The sequence below is a fragment of the Epinephelus moara genome, chromosome 5 (assembly GCF_006386435.1).
Source record: "Epinephelus moara isolate mb chromosome 5, YSFRI_EMoa_1.0, whole genome shotgun sequence".
Classification (NCBI taxonomy): domain Eukaryota; kingdom Metazoa; phylum Chordata; class Actinopteri; order Perciformes; family Serranidae; genus Epinephelus; species Epinephelus moara.
The window spans coordinates 39,247,278-39,265,005 of record NC_065510.1 but is presented as its reverse complement, the minus strand read 5'-3'; the positions used below and the strand labels follow the sequence as shown (position 1 = coordinate 39,265,005).

Sequence of the window (17,728 nt, the reverse complement as noted above, 5' to 3'; positions counted from 1 at the left end):
AAGTCTGAACTTTTTCAAAAATGATTTGGTCTTCCTTCTGTAGGCCTAAAACAGCACAAATGTATTTCCTAAGAGGATACTAAAATTTTATTTAACTTGAAATGTGCAAATTAACAGAAATTTGTCAGTGACTAATGTGTGACATTAAAGGGTTCTAGCAAAAGGAAATTGATGTTGATGATCAAAATGTGTTATAAATGGACTACTTGCCAGGTTATTCTCTAAATTGCATCTCTCAAGAATTTTTTGTTTTTATGGTCAATTTCTGTATGTGGAAGCTCTGAGTTGGCGGCGAAACATCGCGTTCTTAAAACTACATCTGAACACAAATGCACCCCTCTGGAAGACTTAAACGTTGTCCACACCTTTAAATACATCACTGAAGGACAAAAAAAAAAAAAAAAAATTTATTTATTTATTTTTTGGTGCGTGGTGATGTATTTGTGTGGGCTGCCAGATATATTTTACAGTGCGTAGGAGGCGGGCTGCAGGCTAAAAATGTGAACCAGTTTAACTTCAGCAAAGTTCTGTATGCTTTCTAGTTATATGTCTACTGTAGAATGTTGTCATAATGAATTATGAAATGGAGCTATTATATAAGCCAGTGAGGACGTTTTAAATGAACACAGGGCATCTGATTGTTTAGATAAAAACACTGGTTTCTTTCAAAAAAAAATATGCATATATTATGTACACTACTATCTATGACAAACATTGTGTATAAATGATAGTATACATAAGGGAAAAGAGAACAAAGCATGTACTTCAACAATGCTGCTCAATTTCAAGCTGTCAGACCTAAAAAATGGATTGACATATAACCAAAAACAAAAATGTTAAAATTACATTTAAAAACTGCTAAAAATAAACAGGGTTAATAGAATTAATCTTTTAACTCAGCAAATGACAGACAGTTTGTGTGTTAGACTGCACGAGAGCCAAAGAGATTATGTGTCATTCAAGACTGAGGCAGAGATGGAGAGATTAGTGACCTTGCTCAAAGGGTCCTGCTAATCATGAAATAATGGCTGAGCTGCCCTTGTTTCTGGCTCTGCCTGTCAGGATGCCGGTCTTCCTCTCCGCTGTTGTGTGTGTCTTTAAAGCTGGCAGTGTACTCTAAACAAAATCGAAATTGGCGAGTTCTCACAGGCAATATGATGGCGTGTGACCACATGAAATAGCAGCACTGGGGTCTGTTTTTTTCAGCGTGTGCAGGCCCCTTGTCACAAGTTTTCTCACAGTCTTTTTTACCATCTGTGAAGGTGGTTTACACCATGTGATTAATTTGGCTCCACCTTTTGCCTACCTCCCCTAACTTAAAGGGTCACTTACAGTATATTTCAACCTGGATCCATTTTCCAATGCCTTTGTGTCTAAATGACCAATGGGAACAGCATTTTTCTAAAACTGGTCCAGTATTGAGCAAGAGCACTGCAGTGAGCAGCGGCGAAACAGGCTCAATCCACGTGGGCATTTGAGCACTGCGAATTTACGCCCATTTAAAGTGCTTGTTTTTACCACTGACAGGCTCAGATTGTTATTATAAGTGTCTAAGAACTTATTGACAGGATCCCTACAGAGATCGCCCTTTCGTTAAAGAGTAAGATCCTTTTTGTTTAACCAGAAACAACCCTGAAATCGATGTCACCAAAGACACCAGACTCCATTTAAATAAACAGAAATTTAACGTGTATAGAGCTGACATATTTTCATGTACAGCTGGGTGAATCAAGAGGTTATTCTTCAACCAAACCAGAGTAGGTAATTGCTGGAATTGTGTAAAGCTGAACCAAGACAGCTTTTGTGAGCTTTAGTTTGCTTCTGTCGACTTTGACTGAAGTGTGTTTTACAATGACAAAATGAATGTTTCTTTAAATGGAGTCTGGTGGGTTTGATGCTAGTGATTACGGGGCTGGTTCTGGTTAAACAAAAAGGATCTTACTTCTTAACGAAAAGGTCTGTCTCTGTAGGGATCCTTTCCATAATGTTGACAAACACTTAAAATGATAATCTGATGATAACCTGTCAGTGGCAAAAATATGCACTTTTGGATTACTGGATATAATTGCTCAGTGGCCCGCAGGGATTACATTGCATCCTGTTTCGCCACTGCTGGCTGCAGTGGTCTCGCTTAATACTTCTGAAATTACTTGTTGCTGTTGATTGGTTACTTAGACACAAAAACATGGGAAGATAGGGTCCAGGTTTGAAAAATACCAAAGTTACCCTTTAAGTAGATGGCTTCTCATTTGTAGCAATGCGTCATAACACAGCTGAGCCTGATCACTGCTGAGTTTTATGTGCAGATGCCAAACCACCTATAAAGAAAAACAAAATGATTTACTTACATTTTAAAGGAAGAAATCAGGTTTTATTTATTTTTAATTTGATGTGTTTCCCTTTATATCAGGATGGAGGGATGGAGAATTGTTTGATTTTTAAGTTATCAATTCAGTGTGAACATTTTTTGGTAGCTAACTGTACTAGGGCAGGTTTAAAATCAAGCTCTTCCTCCTGTATTTTTAACTTTAACTGTTGTGCAGCCACAGCTCACCACGTATTTGTTTTGCATTTCACTGTCGGGATTTTATTCTGGCTTCATCTCTTTCACTGCGACTGATAAACTCCACCCTCTGGTGTGGAAGAACAGTCTTTCAGTCACAGTGAACATACTGTACTCTACTGGCATTTTTTTTTACTGAACATTTGAAAGCACGCCAAGTTCCACTTTGTTTAAAGTATACTGCGGCCCTAAGTTTGTCTGTGCGTCTGCATGTCGCTTCCTATATATGCACTACATCGACACAAACAAAGAGATACTTGTATCTATAACGGGAACAAGCTGCCTGGTGTTCCTTTGTTGGCCTTGCCTCTGAGCTGCACTGAGTCCACAGTTTCCATAGCATCAAGAAGAGCAGAGGAAGGAGACACGGATGAGAGTGAAAAATAGGCGTCCTATTTTATTTGGAGAAAAAAAAGTTTAACCCGCTGCTCCTCTCCCTCTCCCTCACTTTCTCTCTCTCTCTCTTGCTCTTGCTCTGTGTCCCGAGGCAAAGCTGAAATGGGTCGCCTCAACGCCGTGCTGCAACACTCATTATAACGACTGCTGCTCTTACTCAGTTGTTTCAAATCAGAGTTACTGGACTTTGGTGTCTTTTGACAGGGAAATTTGAGAGTCACTTCTTGTTTCACAAAGTCAGATAAGATCAGTGTGGTCTCACAGAGGAGAGATATAAGATTCTCTCTGAGGGCCGCCATGTGACCAGCCTGTCTGTGGTCACATGGAAGGAGTACAGTAGCCCTGATACCTGTCATCCTTTCTGTATCTCGATGTTGACGATTGAGACGTTGTTCAGCTTGCGGAATTTGATGGTTTTCCTGTTGGCAGGCATGCAAGCAGTATAGCATAAAAACAGTATTTAAGTCAAATGTCAACTGCTGAAATAGGTCCACGATGCTCACTACCAATCCCTTATGGTGTGTTCAGGTTGATAAAGACATACAAAGATATTTATTTCCTTCAGAAGTTGGTAGAGTCCAAAAACGGAGCTAAAAGAGTGTGAATATTGAACTTAGAGCCATGACACACCAGGCTGGCTGTCGGACAGTGTATGGCCTTAGTGAGTGTCTGCCGCCCTAGTTTTTGAAGTGTGTCCCACACCGTTGACACTAGTCAGCCATTGTCAGTGGCTTTTTGGCATATTCAGTAATCTTCTACCACTGCTGTCTCATATTTCCTCTCACGCAGGTGCAGACTGTATGTGTTAGCTGGCTGTTGGCTGTAGTCTTTACGATATGCTTAAGTGCAACTTTTTGACGGAGACACAGGCACTTGAGGTGACACAGCAGTCTGCCTTTATGTCAGGTGTCTTTATAGCTTTTTGTGTGCTGCCCCAAATTATCCAGAAAATCAATAACTTGGTTGTGTGGTCTGTTTTTGGCTAATCCACTGAATTAAACACCTGACCAATCAAGGCACTTCATCATGTGATGGACACAAAAATGCAGTTATGATGATTATTTTTAAAAACTCATTTATTTGCAACGTAAACGTAACTATTTGCAAATTATATTAAGACATGTCTGATGATTGAAAAAACTCTATTGTGTCACGTAGGGCTTGCCGCTAATTCAGTATTATTATTTTTATATTTTATTGGGGATTCCAAGCAAAATGTAATTAATTCATTGTACTGCTTACACAATCCCAGTCTGCATTAAATGAAGAAGATATGTTAAGAGCAAGAAAAACTACTGATCTTTACATTTAAATTTGGGTTTGACCTTAAGTGACATAAAATTAAATTTCATTTGTATCCATGCAGGTTTGTTTTGTCCTCGGGGCAGCAGAAGAAACCTGCAGGCACATTGCAAGAGCTCATATTGAGCCTGACACCGGAGGTCAATGTAAATCCACTGTGGCTGCTCACTCTGTTTGTTGTCCACTGTTGCCTCCCTGTTTGTGGCACATAACCAAGCACATATCAGGTCACATTATTTTTGTCAAGCATTTCAGTTGTGATAAGGAAAAGAGCAGAGCTGACACAAAGCCAGCACACACACNCCTGTTTGTGCACATAACCAAGCACATATCAGGTCACATTATTTTTGTCAAGCATTTCAGTTGTGATAAGGAAAAGAGCAGAGCTGACACAAAGCCAGCACACACACACACACACACACACACACACACACACACATATGCATACAAAAGTGTGGATGTCAAGTACACAAACGCATACTGACGCTGACAACGATGCCCAAACACTGTGCTGTGTCCTCCACTGACTCAAACTAACTTGCAGCCAACTTCATGTTGGGCGATTCAGAAAGCCAATCATAGCAGGGAATATTGAAGAGCATTAAAAATAACCCGTCTCTGTTTCTCTCTGTGTTTGTGTCTCCTGTTTTTCTTTTAGATCATCAAAAGCTGGAGAGGGAGGCGAGGATTTGTCGTTTACTGAAGCACCCCAACATCGGTGAGCTGCGAGTCCTCGATCATAAAATACGCACACACAAGTACACACACTGATACAAACGAAAAACACGCATATTTTGTTCAGGTCTCTGGTGGATCCTGCTATGGCTATTCATCTTCTAGACACAGTTATGAGGGAGACAAGTGTGTGTGTGTGTGTGTGTGTGTGTGTACAGGTATCTAATGATGATGTATCTGTGTGCTCTCCCAGCTGAATCATCAAAAAGACACAGCGGCCCTATGCCCTCTCTCTAAACCACTGACCCTTTACACTCTTTCCTCCTCATTATACCTCTGATAGCACCTGTCTCTCCTCCTTTGGTCTTTTCACCCTCATCCGCTCAGTTATGCTCTTTCTTTTCTCCGCTGTCATTTTTTTCAGACTTCTTAAATCAGTTCTGCATCACAGCTGCCATTCCAAGATAACTACGGCACCTATAATGTTAAGGGAACCACTGTGATTGCACATTTTGACCACCTGTTTTTTTAAATCTTAGAAAACATGTTTAGCAGAAAAAATACCATGTATTTTGAAGGTGCAACAAAGCAATTATGCAGGACAGTTCTTCAGTATCAGAAGCAAATGCTTAGTGTGCTTTGAGGGCATTATTGAACTACTAATGTCAATACTAATTCTTGTGAATGTTAATACCTCAGATTAAAACGGCACAGCTGCAAGGATCCAATTTTTATTTTCTCTTGTTAAATATTTAAACAATAAATGGATTTAAAGAAAAACATCAACTCACAAGCTTTAAATTCGAGTGTTTAATGATCAGCATTTACACATGTTTGATGTCTACTAGGGCTGGGTGATATGGAGAATATCAAATATCACAATATTTTTCATCTGATACCTTGATATTGATATGACAATATTGTAGGGTTGGGTATGGGTGCTTTCACATAATATTTACACAATAAGATTTTTGGTAAATAAGCATCAGTAATGTGGATATAATGAGTGAGCAGGTAAAGGCAAATAATAGAACAGAAAAATCAGAAAATTACATGACTTTACTGTAATGCAGTCTGAATAACCAGCAAAAGACAACACTTACAATAACATGATATCTGAAATCCAATATGATATCTAGTTTTATCATGGTAAAGTCATAATGCTGATATGTTGCTGAGCCCTGATATTTACCCTTTCATAAGATTTGATTGAATATTCATTTCTTAAAGCAGAGCCCCCAGATGTTCAAATGTCGTAACAATGATGTCCTAATCATTAGCCATTTTCCTGACCTACCTAATACAAGGCTAACTCTGCCCTACACAGGCTAACTACAGTAACTACAGTTTTGGTCAAAACTGAGTTGTGACTGAAAGTAAACCTTTGGATGTTTGTTCTATCTTGTGACAACATTTTCTGGTTCAAGCTTATTCTGCTTGACTGGACAGTCAAAAACTTTGAAGCCATTTTTCTCAGTTTGTGTTAGCATAGTTGCTGCTGTTAGCCTTTGTAAGGCAGAACTGTGTGAGTACAGTTTTGTTACTGGGGTTATCAAGGTGTTTTATTTAGTTAATACTTGAGGCGACAGCCAGTTTTAATTAATCAAAGTTATATAGCTTATAGCTGAGGCTTTATTTTTGTAAATAGCTATGCACAGTTTGACAGTCAGACTCATTTGAGTCTTAGTTATTCTCAAAGGTTTCACCTACAGTCATCACAGTGATTGTGCGGATGGCATCTGTGCTGAGAAACTGTTTCAGAATGTATCCACTCTTAATATCAGCATGAATCATCACATTAAGTGGAGGTAGAATATATTGCGCATTGCATCCTCTTGTTGCTACTTGATTTACACTTAGTGCTTCACACTGCTCCTCTGCATATTACCACTGTATTTCTGATGCACCTGACAACTAACAACCTAACCGGAGGAACACAAGCACAAAGGAAAGTGTAAATAATGAGCATTGGCAATATTTGTATTGAGGTATTGACTGCTCTATGTCTGGCTCTCTCCTCTGTCTCTTTTCCTCTTCTGTCCTGTGTTTGTGTTTTGCATTTCTCTTAAATCTCCTCGACAGTACGACTCCATGACAGCATATCAGAAGAGGGTTTCCACTATCTGGTGTTTGATCTGTGAGTAACAGACTCTCACACACACACATTCCCTGTCGATTGTAACCACCCTACGAATATAACATGTTTTGTCTCATTTTACTCTTGCTTCTAACTCATGTATTTGTATAAGGTTAGCACTGTATAGAAATATTCTTATAGAGAATGTGATGGTATATTACACCATGTGGGACCGAGGCGTCACCTTGTGAGGTACCAAAGTGTATGCAGTCAGGCCAAAACCACGCAATGTCTGGGTAAGTGGAGGTAGTTCATCAAGGTCTGTAATCCAGCCAATACTGTTATTTGACAGCCATAAAAGGTACAGATAACAGAGTGTGATCAAGGTGTGACATCTTCACTCTGTTTATTCTTGAAGCTGGATTGGGTTGGACCAGCTTTTCGTAAATCCTTTTCTAAGTGTGTGTAAAATCCTTCCAAAGGCCTAGGTAATTCAAACTGGTGATTTTCTAAACCAGGGTAGTAAATATAATGGACTTGCATTCATAAAGTGCCTTTCTAGTCTTCCGACCACTCAAAGCACTTCACACTACATGCCACAGTCAAACACATTTTCACACACTGGTGGCCAGGGCTACCATGAAAGGTGCCACCAGTAATTGGGGTTCAGTGTATTGCCCAAGGATACTTAAACATGCGGGGTGGAGGAGCCGAAGGTCATACCGACAATCTTTTCTAGTAAAGAATGTAAGTAATGATGAATCTGTTGCTAGTCACTCCGATAGAAGCGACAAACTATGGGTGCGTTTGGAAACACTCGCTCTAAGTGCCGGATGGTACTCTGGCACAAACTGGACCGTTTATAATTTGGAACACTGTTGGAATGTTCCGTTCGGTTAATCAGAACACCAAACTCTTGGAGCAGCAGAGCGTTCTCTGGGCACTCTGTCTGGGGAGACAGAGCAGCAGAGCGCCAAGCTGAGTGAATGTGTGATTAACTCAGTGGTTCATTAATTCATGTGGAAATAGAACGCTCCGTCTCTTCGAACAACAATTCTCTCATATTAGTGAAGAGCATCAGATTGGATTTACGAACGCACCCTACATAAACAGGAAGTCACTGTAGCAATACAAGCTGTAACATAAAATGTAACTAACAGTTTTAGGGGGGCAAGTTATGTGTTAAATGGAATTGTTTTATTTCTATTTGCATGCATGAAACATATGCAGTTTGGAGTGAGTGGAGGTTTACTTCATCATTAAACAGCATTTTGATTAAGTGTTGGGCAGGGCTCCAACCAACAATCATTTTCATTGTTGATGAATCTGTCAGTTGTTTTCATGATTGACTGATTAGTTGTTTGGCCTGTAAAATGTCAGAAAATGGTGAAAAATGTCAAACAGTGTTTGCAGAAGCCCAAGATGATGTCCTCAAATGAAATCCCCAAAGATATTCAGTTTACTGTCATAGTGGAGTAAAGAAGCTGGAAAATATTCACATTTAAGAAGTTGGAATCAGAGACTTTCACTTTTTTTCCTTAAAAAACAAAACAAAACTCAATAACTGATTAATTGTTACTGCTCTAGTGTTGGGCCAGGTGTGAACCCTATTTCACATTAACCTCTTTGTTTTATTAAATCCTTTGTTGCTAAGGTAAAAAATCTAACTTTAGACTCCACCCTCTGTCTTGACAAACATCACCAAAATGGCCTTTTTCCACCTGAAGAATATCTCCAGACTGCGCCTCTCTTTTTCTCACTCTGTCGCAGAGACTCTGACTCATCCTAACTAAATTACTGTTATGCCCTTCTCCTTGGTGTATCCTCTTGGGGGTTAAAAAAAACTACAGTACATCCAGAATTCAGCTGCAGGTGTTCTTTGCCACATGTGGTCCTGAGAGCACATCATCCTCACCCTTCAACGGCACTGGCTTCCAGTTAAATACCACATTTGTTTTAAAGTACTTCTCCTTGTTTATGAATCTCTCTATGGCTTGGCGCCTTCCTGCCTTTCCAATCTTCTCCATTCCTACACACCGACTTGCTCATTAGGTTCCTGTGACGCCCAGCTTAACATCACCCACCCCTCAGACCCCAGTCTATGGGTGTCAGGGCCTTCACTTCTGCTGGCCCTAACCTCTGGAATGCTCTCCCTCAGGGTCTAAGCTTTTTAGATGATCTTTTCTCTGTGCTTCATAATGTGTTCATTATGAATGTATTCCCTTATCTGTATATTTAATTATTGTCTTTTGCTCTTTGTTATTTCTATCTACTGTTATCTTTAGTATGTACTGACTGTGTTATCTGGTTTTGTAAAGTGTCCTTGGGTGACTTGAAAGGTGCTTATGAATAAAATATATTATTGTTATTATTGTCAGTTACACCTGGCAATTAAAAACTAATGTCTGCATATGAACTAGTTTGTGTGGTGTTACCCCTTCTAATTTAGTCATGCATTCATCTCCGCTGTAACTAGGCTACATTTGAACTTATGAAGAGCTGGTGCGTCAGGCTCCTGACCTATATCCTCTTTTCCTGCATGTGTGTGATAGATGGACTTGAGGGTGTGTTTGCAGTAAGCCCTTTGGGTTATGGCTGCAACCAATGATTATTTCCATTAATTGATTAATCGTTTTGTCAATACATTGTGAGAATGCCCTGCTGTGTAATCTCCTAGGGCTGAGAGGCATCTTAAGCTCGTATGTTTTATCTGACATAGAGTCCAAAAATCCAAAGCCAAAGAAAGATGATTTTATTATTGTATGACAAAGAAAAGCATCAAATTCTCATATTTAAAGGAGCAGTGTGTAAAATTTAGGGGGATTTAGTGGCATCTATCAGTAAGGATTGCAAATTGCAAGCAGCTGAAAGTAAGAATTCCTTCAGTGCTCTTTGGTCTCTTCCTCGTCTAGTGATTAAAACCGACAAAAACACTGAATAAAGCAGTTTCACGTAACAAATCAGTGTTTTTACGACGCCGTTAGACGAGCCGCTAGCCTAGCACCAGCCAACGTGTGCTCACCTTTTTTCTCTGATAACTTAAGATCCAGACGTTCAGGAGGTTTTTCCTGGAAGCCGAATTAAACTGCAGAGGTCTCTTCCTCTCCAAAACAAACGGACAAACAAACTGATAAAAACAATAAAGCAGTTTCACGTTAAAAAAAAATCAGTGTTTTTCCGACACTGTCATCATGGAGGGGCTTTGAACTATGAAGGTTGACACGAAAAAGCAAAAACACAAATGGCCCTATCTTGAGCCAGTGTTTGGTTTATCCATTTTGGGTGATCTCTGTAGATGAGGACCCGCTCTCTATGTAGATATAAACAGCTCATTCTAAGATACCAACACCACAACGATTCTTACTTTTAGGTGATTAGACATTAAAGAAAATATACTTATTATAGTATATCCCACTTCTTCCAATACATCCCCATAAATCCTGCACACTGGACCTGTAAAAAGAAATGACTAAAACGATTAATTGATGATCAGCATAGTTGCCAATTAATTTTCAGTCGTTTGACTAATCAATTGATTGACTCATCGTTGCAGCTCTACTTTAAATAGATCTGTGCCCTTAAAAACTTTCTTAAATTTTGCACACACACATACACATGCAAGCTTACTTGCAGACTTGTTAACATTGTTCATCAAAGTACATGGCTTTAGCTAATTGTTAATGGATGTGATAATACAGTGTATGTAAGAATGTCTCTAAAATGCACAAAGTGTGTGTGTGTGATTGAGTGCAGTTTAAAAAAAAATGAATGATGGTTTCAGACTTCGATACAGAGAGACAGAAACACTATAATGTTTTCTCTGTCTCTCCACAGGGTGACAGGAGGAGAGCTGTTTGAGGACATCGTAGCCAGGGAGTACTACAGTGAGGCCGATGCCAGGTAACACACACCCACACACAAAAACACACACACAAACACACACTGCTGAGCACAGCAGCCATTATGCATCTCTGTCTGTTACTGGTGTGTATGTTTGTGTGTTTCACATATGGTCTTCTCAGAGGTGTGATACAGCTGCCTTGTCTCTGAGGCATCTCACAGAGTTATTTATAAAGGTGATTAACGACATATAGCCTGCGGTATTAATCATACACAGCCTACCTTACACTGCCAGCTTTGCATTGAAATTCTTCCTCCCCAGAGAGAGAGAGAGAAAGGGACAGTGTGCATATCTGTGTTTTCTTGTCATATACACTGTATAGCTTTGGTCCATCTATATAGTGCAATACATTAAATCTTGTGAAAAACGACTTACCTTCATGTGACTTAATGTCACCCATCAAGAAAAACAGCATCGCATATAACAAGCACAATGAAAGGGACACATGATACATTGTTGTAGGACTGTTTCCTCTTCTCTTCCCCTTAATGAAATTCCCTCATCTTCTCTCCTCTGTCTTTCCTCCTTTCCTTTTCTTTCTCTCCTTCCATTTGTTCCATCACAACCCTGTGCTTGTTCATTACTCTACCGCCCTCAGCCACTGCATACAGCAGATCCTCGAGAGTGTCCATCACTGCCATGTTAATGGGATTGTCCACAGGGATCTAAAGGTTTGTATGAGCGGCGCAGCCACGGCTGCAGCCATGTTTAGTACTGACTCTGTAGAACAGGTGGCAACATTCAGAAATGCCCAGTGACCCCCCCTCACAGTTCATACCCTTTGGAAATCAATAATCGTTTCTCATGTGAGAGGAAAAATACCTGCATAATGATCTTTTTATTAGTCACATTATTCCATTCTTCAATGTGGAAGCCTTAAAAGCTTCAGATAATTAACAAAGGTAATTTGACCTTCACTTCTGCTCTGAAGTTGGCTGCAGTTCTGGTGTGCAGAATAAGGTTTAAATCTAACTGCAGAAACTTAAGACTTAGCTCCAGTATGGTTACATTAAACTTTGATATTTTTTAACCTGGACCCTATTTTCCCATGTTTTTGTGTCTTAGTGACTAATGAAGACAACAATTTACTGGTCCACTATTGAGAGAGAGATTGCGCAACATTATGGAAAGGATCCCTACAGAGAAATAAAAATGTTTTTCCCTGCCTTTTGCTTCATCCGTTCTGTTTGTTCCTGTTTGTAACCAAGTCTCGCTCAAAGAGAAGCCTCATTCTGAAATCTCAAGGACTTTTCCACATTGTCAAAATCAACTAAACACTCAGCCGTGGCATCAAAAATCTTTAAGATGACACTTAGCTATGCTTTCTCCACTCTAACACAGCAAACTTCCTGGCACTCCTCTCTCCAACTCTCACTAACGTTTCCATCATTGTTTTTCCTGCAAATCACCTCTTGCCAGATTTCAGAATGAGACTTCTCCTTGAGTCAGACTAGGCCACAATAACAAACAGATCAGTTAAAGGTTGGGAATATTTTCATTTCTCTGTAGGATCCTTTCCATTATGTTGTCAGACACTTCTAATAATAATCTGAGCCTGTCAGTGGCAAAAACAAGCACTCTTAGTGGACGTACATTGACAGTGCACAATTGAGCACAGAGATCACATTGCAGCCTGTTTCACTGCTGTGGCTGCAGCAGTCTCTCTCAATACTGGACCATTTTCAAAAATTGTTTCCTCCATTTGTCACCTAGACATGAAAACATGGAAAAATAGGGTCTAGGTTAAAAAATACTGAAGTTTTAATACTAATCCTGCCAATGTCAAGAATAAGGATCTTCCTCTAATACTACCCCTGATGGTGCAGGGAGCATGATAGCACCTCTACATATGTGTGTGTGATTGTTAAGCACTCCGAATGTAGCGCCACGGTGACAGGAATAGGAGCAATCACAAGCCAGAACCTCAGGAATGATCACCATTTGCATAATTATGTAAAAATTATGTTGAGATGTGAAAGATTTTCCAAGGTCATGAATATTCTAATGGTAGTCTGTATTCTCATAACCTCCCAAGAGCATTTTTATGTGGAAGGAAAAGGGGAGAGAATGCAAGAGAGCTCTCTTTGTCCAAATGTGAACATGTAACTGTGCCGTAAAAAACAATGGGTAAAAAAAACACCTAATAACTGGTGGCTTATGGAATTTCCAGTCTGTCGACTTGAATGGGGGAGTTGTCCTTTTCTGAAGTGATTTAAAGTTTTAGATGCTTTGTAATCAGGTGGATTTATTCATCATTATGTAAATGATTATGTAGATGTTGTCCAGTTGTCAGTTAGTGTCCTGTTGAGTCATATGTCTGCCATAAACTGACTGCTTACAGGCTGTCTGTGTTTAGAGTCTCTAAATGTTAAGAAATGTATTATTCATTAGAGCACACTGTCTAACTGGCCTTAGGTTAGCAAAGACCTTTTTGCACCTGTGTCCATGTGTGTGTGCGTCTGAGTGTGTGCACACGTGTGCTTGCTGGGGGCTCGCATATATTTATAATTGTGCTAAACTGTGTTAGTGTGCAGCGTGTGTTTGTCGTTACCCATATGTGGCTGAGTCACTTGTTTTTACACCCACGTCTCCTGTTACACCACACCCTCCCTCCTGTATCCTTCTCCCTGCAGTGTGCACTTTGTTCCCACTCATGGATTTTAACAGTGGATTGGTGCTACTGTGGACAAGCGAGCTACCAATTCACTCTCTCAAAATCCATGAGACTTTGGGGAGCAAGTCCACAACTCCAGCGTGAAAAAATGTCCTTTGTCATGTAGAGATTTGGTCCCGTGCACATTTCTGTTTCTCTGTCATTTGTGTGGCAGAAAGGGAGTTGCCTCAGACACTGATTTAAGAGCAGTTTAGCATCATTGACCCCTAATAGTATCGATTAGGATTTGGTTTGGCTAATCTGATTTTAGATCTGTGTCTGTGGGCGGCTTGTTCCCAGAGCGTGTGACCTCTCACCTCTAACCTGTTTGACTCCGCCCCCCCCAGCCTGAGAACCTTCTATTGGCCAGTAAGCTGAAGGGGGCGGCGGTCAAGTTGGCTGACTTTGGGCTGGCTATCGAGGTGCAGGGGGACCAGCAGGCATGGTTTGGTGAGTATTCATCCACCCATTTTTCAACCTGAATCAGTTGGTCAATCAAGCAACCGACCAATCTGTCGATCAATCAATCACTCATTTAGTTAGCTGACAAACAGCCTAGTCACTTAATTGCCTGCTCCGGCCTACCATTCCACATCTCGTCCCTCCCTCCATATCACTCCTCCAGGTTTTGCTGGCACCCCAGGCTACTTGTCTCCAGAAGTTCTGAGGAAAGACCCATATGGGAAGCCAGTGGACATGTGGGCCTGTGGTAAATAACATTCAAATTCTCACTGCAACTGTTTGAATGAAATTGACGCTTGAGCTAAAGCCTCAGTCTATGGCTTTGTCTGACCTGGTCAGGTGTGTGCTGAAGAGTGTTCTGCAGCTTCATGTTGTTTCAAGTGTTTTGTGCAGTGTTAAATGAGTGTATTTTCTAAGTAAATAATTAATTTTTTTCAGTATATAGTACTATGGTGTGTTGGTATTTACTGTTAACACACTAAACTTATCGTGTCACTTCCTTCCAGGTGTGATTTTATACATCCTGCTGGTGGGTTACCCTCCCTTCTGGGATGAGGACCAGCACCGCCTTTACCAACAAATCAAGGCTGGGGCCTATGATGTAAGCACTCACACACACATACTCCACAAACCAGCGGAAACATTTTTGTAATTTATTGTATATATCTACTAGAATATGTTTACATGTTTTATTGCTCAAAAACACTTGATTTTTTTTCATACTGTCTTTGCTGCATCACCTGTATTCACCCTCTGTCTGAGATGCTCCATTGTAGTGCTTTTCCCTTTAAACTCCCCCTCCCAAAAAACCCCAGCGTTTCTGGATCTTCTCCATCTCAGCGCCTCTGCACCAACAGAGAATAATGGCACTTTCTCACATGAAAAATCCCCAATAAGAGCCTCTAAATACAACAGGACACCATCCAAATTTTGGGAGAAATTAACAAATTTAGCAACCAAGATTACATGTTCCCCCCTACGTTAGCATGTAACTACCTTCTGCAATGTACTGGCAGCTGGGGAATGGCTGCGTTTAGTTGCACTTTCTCATGTGAAAAATGACCAGTTAAGGCTTCTGAACACAACCGGATGTGAGAAATCAACATCATCAGCGACCAAGTTTACATATTTCCTTGGCATTAGCATGTAACTTCATGTAACAGTTTAGGCCACATAATGTTAACACTTGTAGTGTGTCTGGAGCAGATGACCATATAAAGAAATGGCACACTATGATTTCGTACTGCAGCCAGAGTAAAATAAACTTTTGGAAACTGAGTGTTTGGAACGGTCCATACCTAAGGTTTTTGCTTACAGGGCTTGCCTCTACATATGTTTACCTCGTTATTTAAAACTTTGGTCACGTTTAATATGAATATCCAACACTGTAACACTAAATATAAAACAACAAAAAGCATAATAGGTCCCCTTTAATTCAAAAGCAACCCACATAACCCAATCCCAAAATACACTGAAGGTTAGGGTTTACTGATATAGTTTACAGTTTTTTTGCTACTGAAGATTTGTTGTCATGGTAATATTTACATAAGGCAGCATGATTTTTAAACATCCGCAAAAAGCATCACCTTTATTTGTGATTTTTATCCAAAATATTTCCACACATTCCCTCTCAGATGATTCACTGTTATAACTACTGCTGGGCTTTGCTCACCTGTTCCCTCTATGATGAATTTAGATGGATCATTACAGATTGAATGTTTGTTTTTTCATGTTTATTTGAATTTGGATGTCTGCATACATTAACCTCCATAGCATGAAAGAAAAAACAAAATTTTATCTCATAAATCAGTTATAAACTATAGTTTTTGTTTTATTTTGAAAGGAACCATATCTTTTTTGTTCACAACCTGGCAGAGGAAATCACATATTACATATGCTTTTGTTTTTTAAAGTTCCCATCCCCGGAGTGGGACACTGTAACTCCTGAGGCCAAAGATCTGATCAACAAGATGCTAACCATCAACCCCAGTAAACGCATCACTGCCGCAGAGGCCCTCAAACATCCCTGGATCTGCGTATGTGGACACACACACACACACACACACACACACACACAAGAAGATATACAGGTGCAGACAGAAATAAAGACCTGTACACTTATGATACACGATTATAAGTAATGCCTCAGTCAAGCCATCAGATCCAACTTGCATGAACACACACAGTCTCATTGCCCACACATACACATGCATACACTCTTCCCATCCATTGTTTCTATTCTCTCTTTAATCCTCAAATCCTCTCATCTTCTTACTGCAGCAACGGTCCACTGTAGCTTCCATGATGCACAGGCAGGAGACTGTGGAGTGCCTGAAGAAATTCAATGCCAGGAGGAAACTCAAGGTGAGATGTCTGGCAATCTTTCATGTTTCTATTTATGTAGAACAATCCATCCAGCCATTTTTCTCTCTCCCCCTTTCTCCATCCTCCTCACTTGAGACTTTACAGGGTAACATAGAAATGATGACTTGTTCTCTATAACCTTCAAGTTGCCCTTTCACTGTGCTCCTCTTTCTGGCTGTAACCTTATAATCAATCTTCCTATTTCTGTCTCCTCTTTCCTTCCTTCCTTCCTTCCTTCCTTCCTTCCTTCCTTCCATCATCATTACTTCCTTCTTTCCTTCTTTTCTGTCACTGCAGGGAGCCATATTGACCACTTTGCTGGTCACAAGAAACTTCTCAGGTATGTCTCTTTCGGCCTGGTGTCCAAGAGATGGCTACCCAAACATATCTCATAAGTTAAAAACATTTATTTTAGATTTTTTGAATAAAGTTTGTATGAGGTATTTATCTGTAGTCAGTGTATTAGTTAGAAAAGATGTTGGTCGCCATGCTCCCAGTTTTGAAAAGCAGACAGGAGTAACACCACAGAAGCTGTACAACAATGTACTGCTGTGAATGGGGGTTAGTAGCAAAACATATTTTAGCCACCTCAAAAAAGGCCAACCCAAAAAAATCAATATCAGTTTAAGTGGGTGCTATATTGAGAATCTTTTCACCACTTTACCTTGTTGTCAGCCAGCCCTTTCCTTTGGCCCTACATGTTCTCAACCGCAACTTCTGTTTTTATACAGATCTCTCTTTCAGCCCGTTTAGTCTCCCTCTGCAAAGAAGGATACTCTGATAAAAGGTGTTACAGGCAAAAAGGTTTGTCTCCACAGTGAATGGCAGTTCGTCATTGCTGTCATAATCACATTTTTTTTATTTTCTTGTATTTAATGTCTCCTCCATTAACTGCTGAACGTGTGACCCAAACAGCTGATCTGCAGCAAAATACAGTGCACAGCACAGTTGTGTTTATGCATAGGTATACGTAAGTTCTATTGTTGAAGACAAGAAAATAAAAAAAATAGTAATTATGACAGCAATGATGAAAGGCCATTTGCTGTGAAGAGGATACGTTTATGAAAAGACTGCAAAAAGAAAAAAAGAGAGATATGTGTAGGAATATGGAAGTTCCAAAAGGAAAGGGCTACAAGGTAAAGCAGTGAAAATATTCTCAATATAGCGTCCAATTAGACTGATATGGATTTATTAGGTGTGGCTTTTTTAGGAGGCTAAAATACATTTTGCTACTAATACCCACTAATACCCCATCCACAGCAGTACATTGCTTTGCTTCCATGGTGGTACTCCCATCTGCTTCTCCAAACTGGGGCCTTGCCGACCGCCATCTAT

At 40.0% G+C, this 17,728-nt stretch overlaps 1 protein-coding gene across 11 annotated transcripts in view; it reads left to right on the top strand.

The window, feature by feature from the left end:
• The window catches only part of camk2d2 (calcium/calmodulin-dependent protein kinase (CaM kinase) II delta 2), a 52,861-nt gene that overhangs the window by 20,396 nt on the left and 14,737 nt on the right, over positions 1 to 17,728 (top strand). For all 11 annotated transcript variants that reach the window (XM_050044410.1, XM_050044408.1, XM_050044411.1 and 8 more), the window contains exons 3-12: positions 4,920 to 4,979; positions 7,019 to 7,073; positions 10,848 to 10,913; positions 11,513 to 11,585; positions 13,915 to 14,017; positions 14,193 to 14,276; positions 14,536 to 14,630; positions 15,943 to 16,065; positions 16,310 to 16,393; positions 16,691 to 16,733. In XM_050044410.1, coding sequence (XP_049900367.1) covers positions 4,920 to 4,979; positions 7,019 to 7,073; positions 10,848 to 10,913; positions 11,513 to 11,585; positions 13,915 to 14,017; positions 14,193 to 14,276; positions 14,536 to 14,630; positions 15,943 to 16,065; positions 16,310 to 16,393; positions 16,691 to 16,733 — 786 coding nt within the window. The remainder of the gene's footprint in view (positions 1 to 4,919; positions 4,980 to 7,018; positions 7,074 to 10,847; positions 10,914 to 11,512; positions 11,586 to 13,914; positions 14,018 to 14,192; positions 14,277 to 14,535; positions 14,631 to 15,942; positions 16,066 to 16,309; positions 16,394 to 16,690; positions 16,734 to 17,728) is intronic.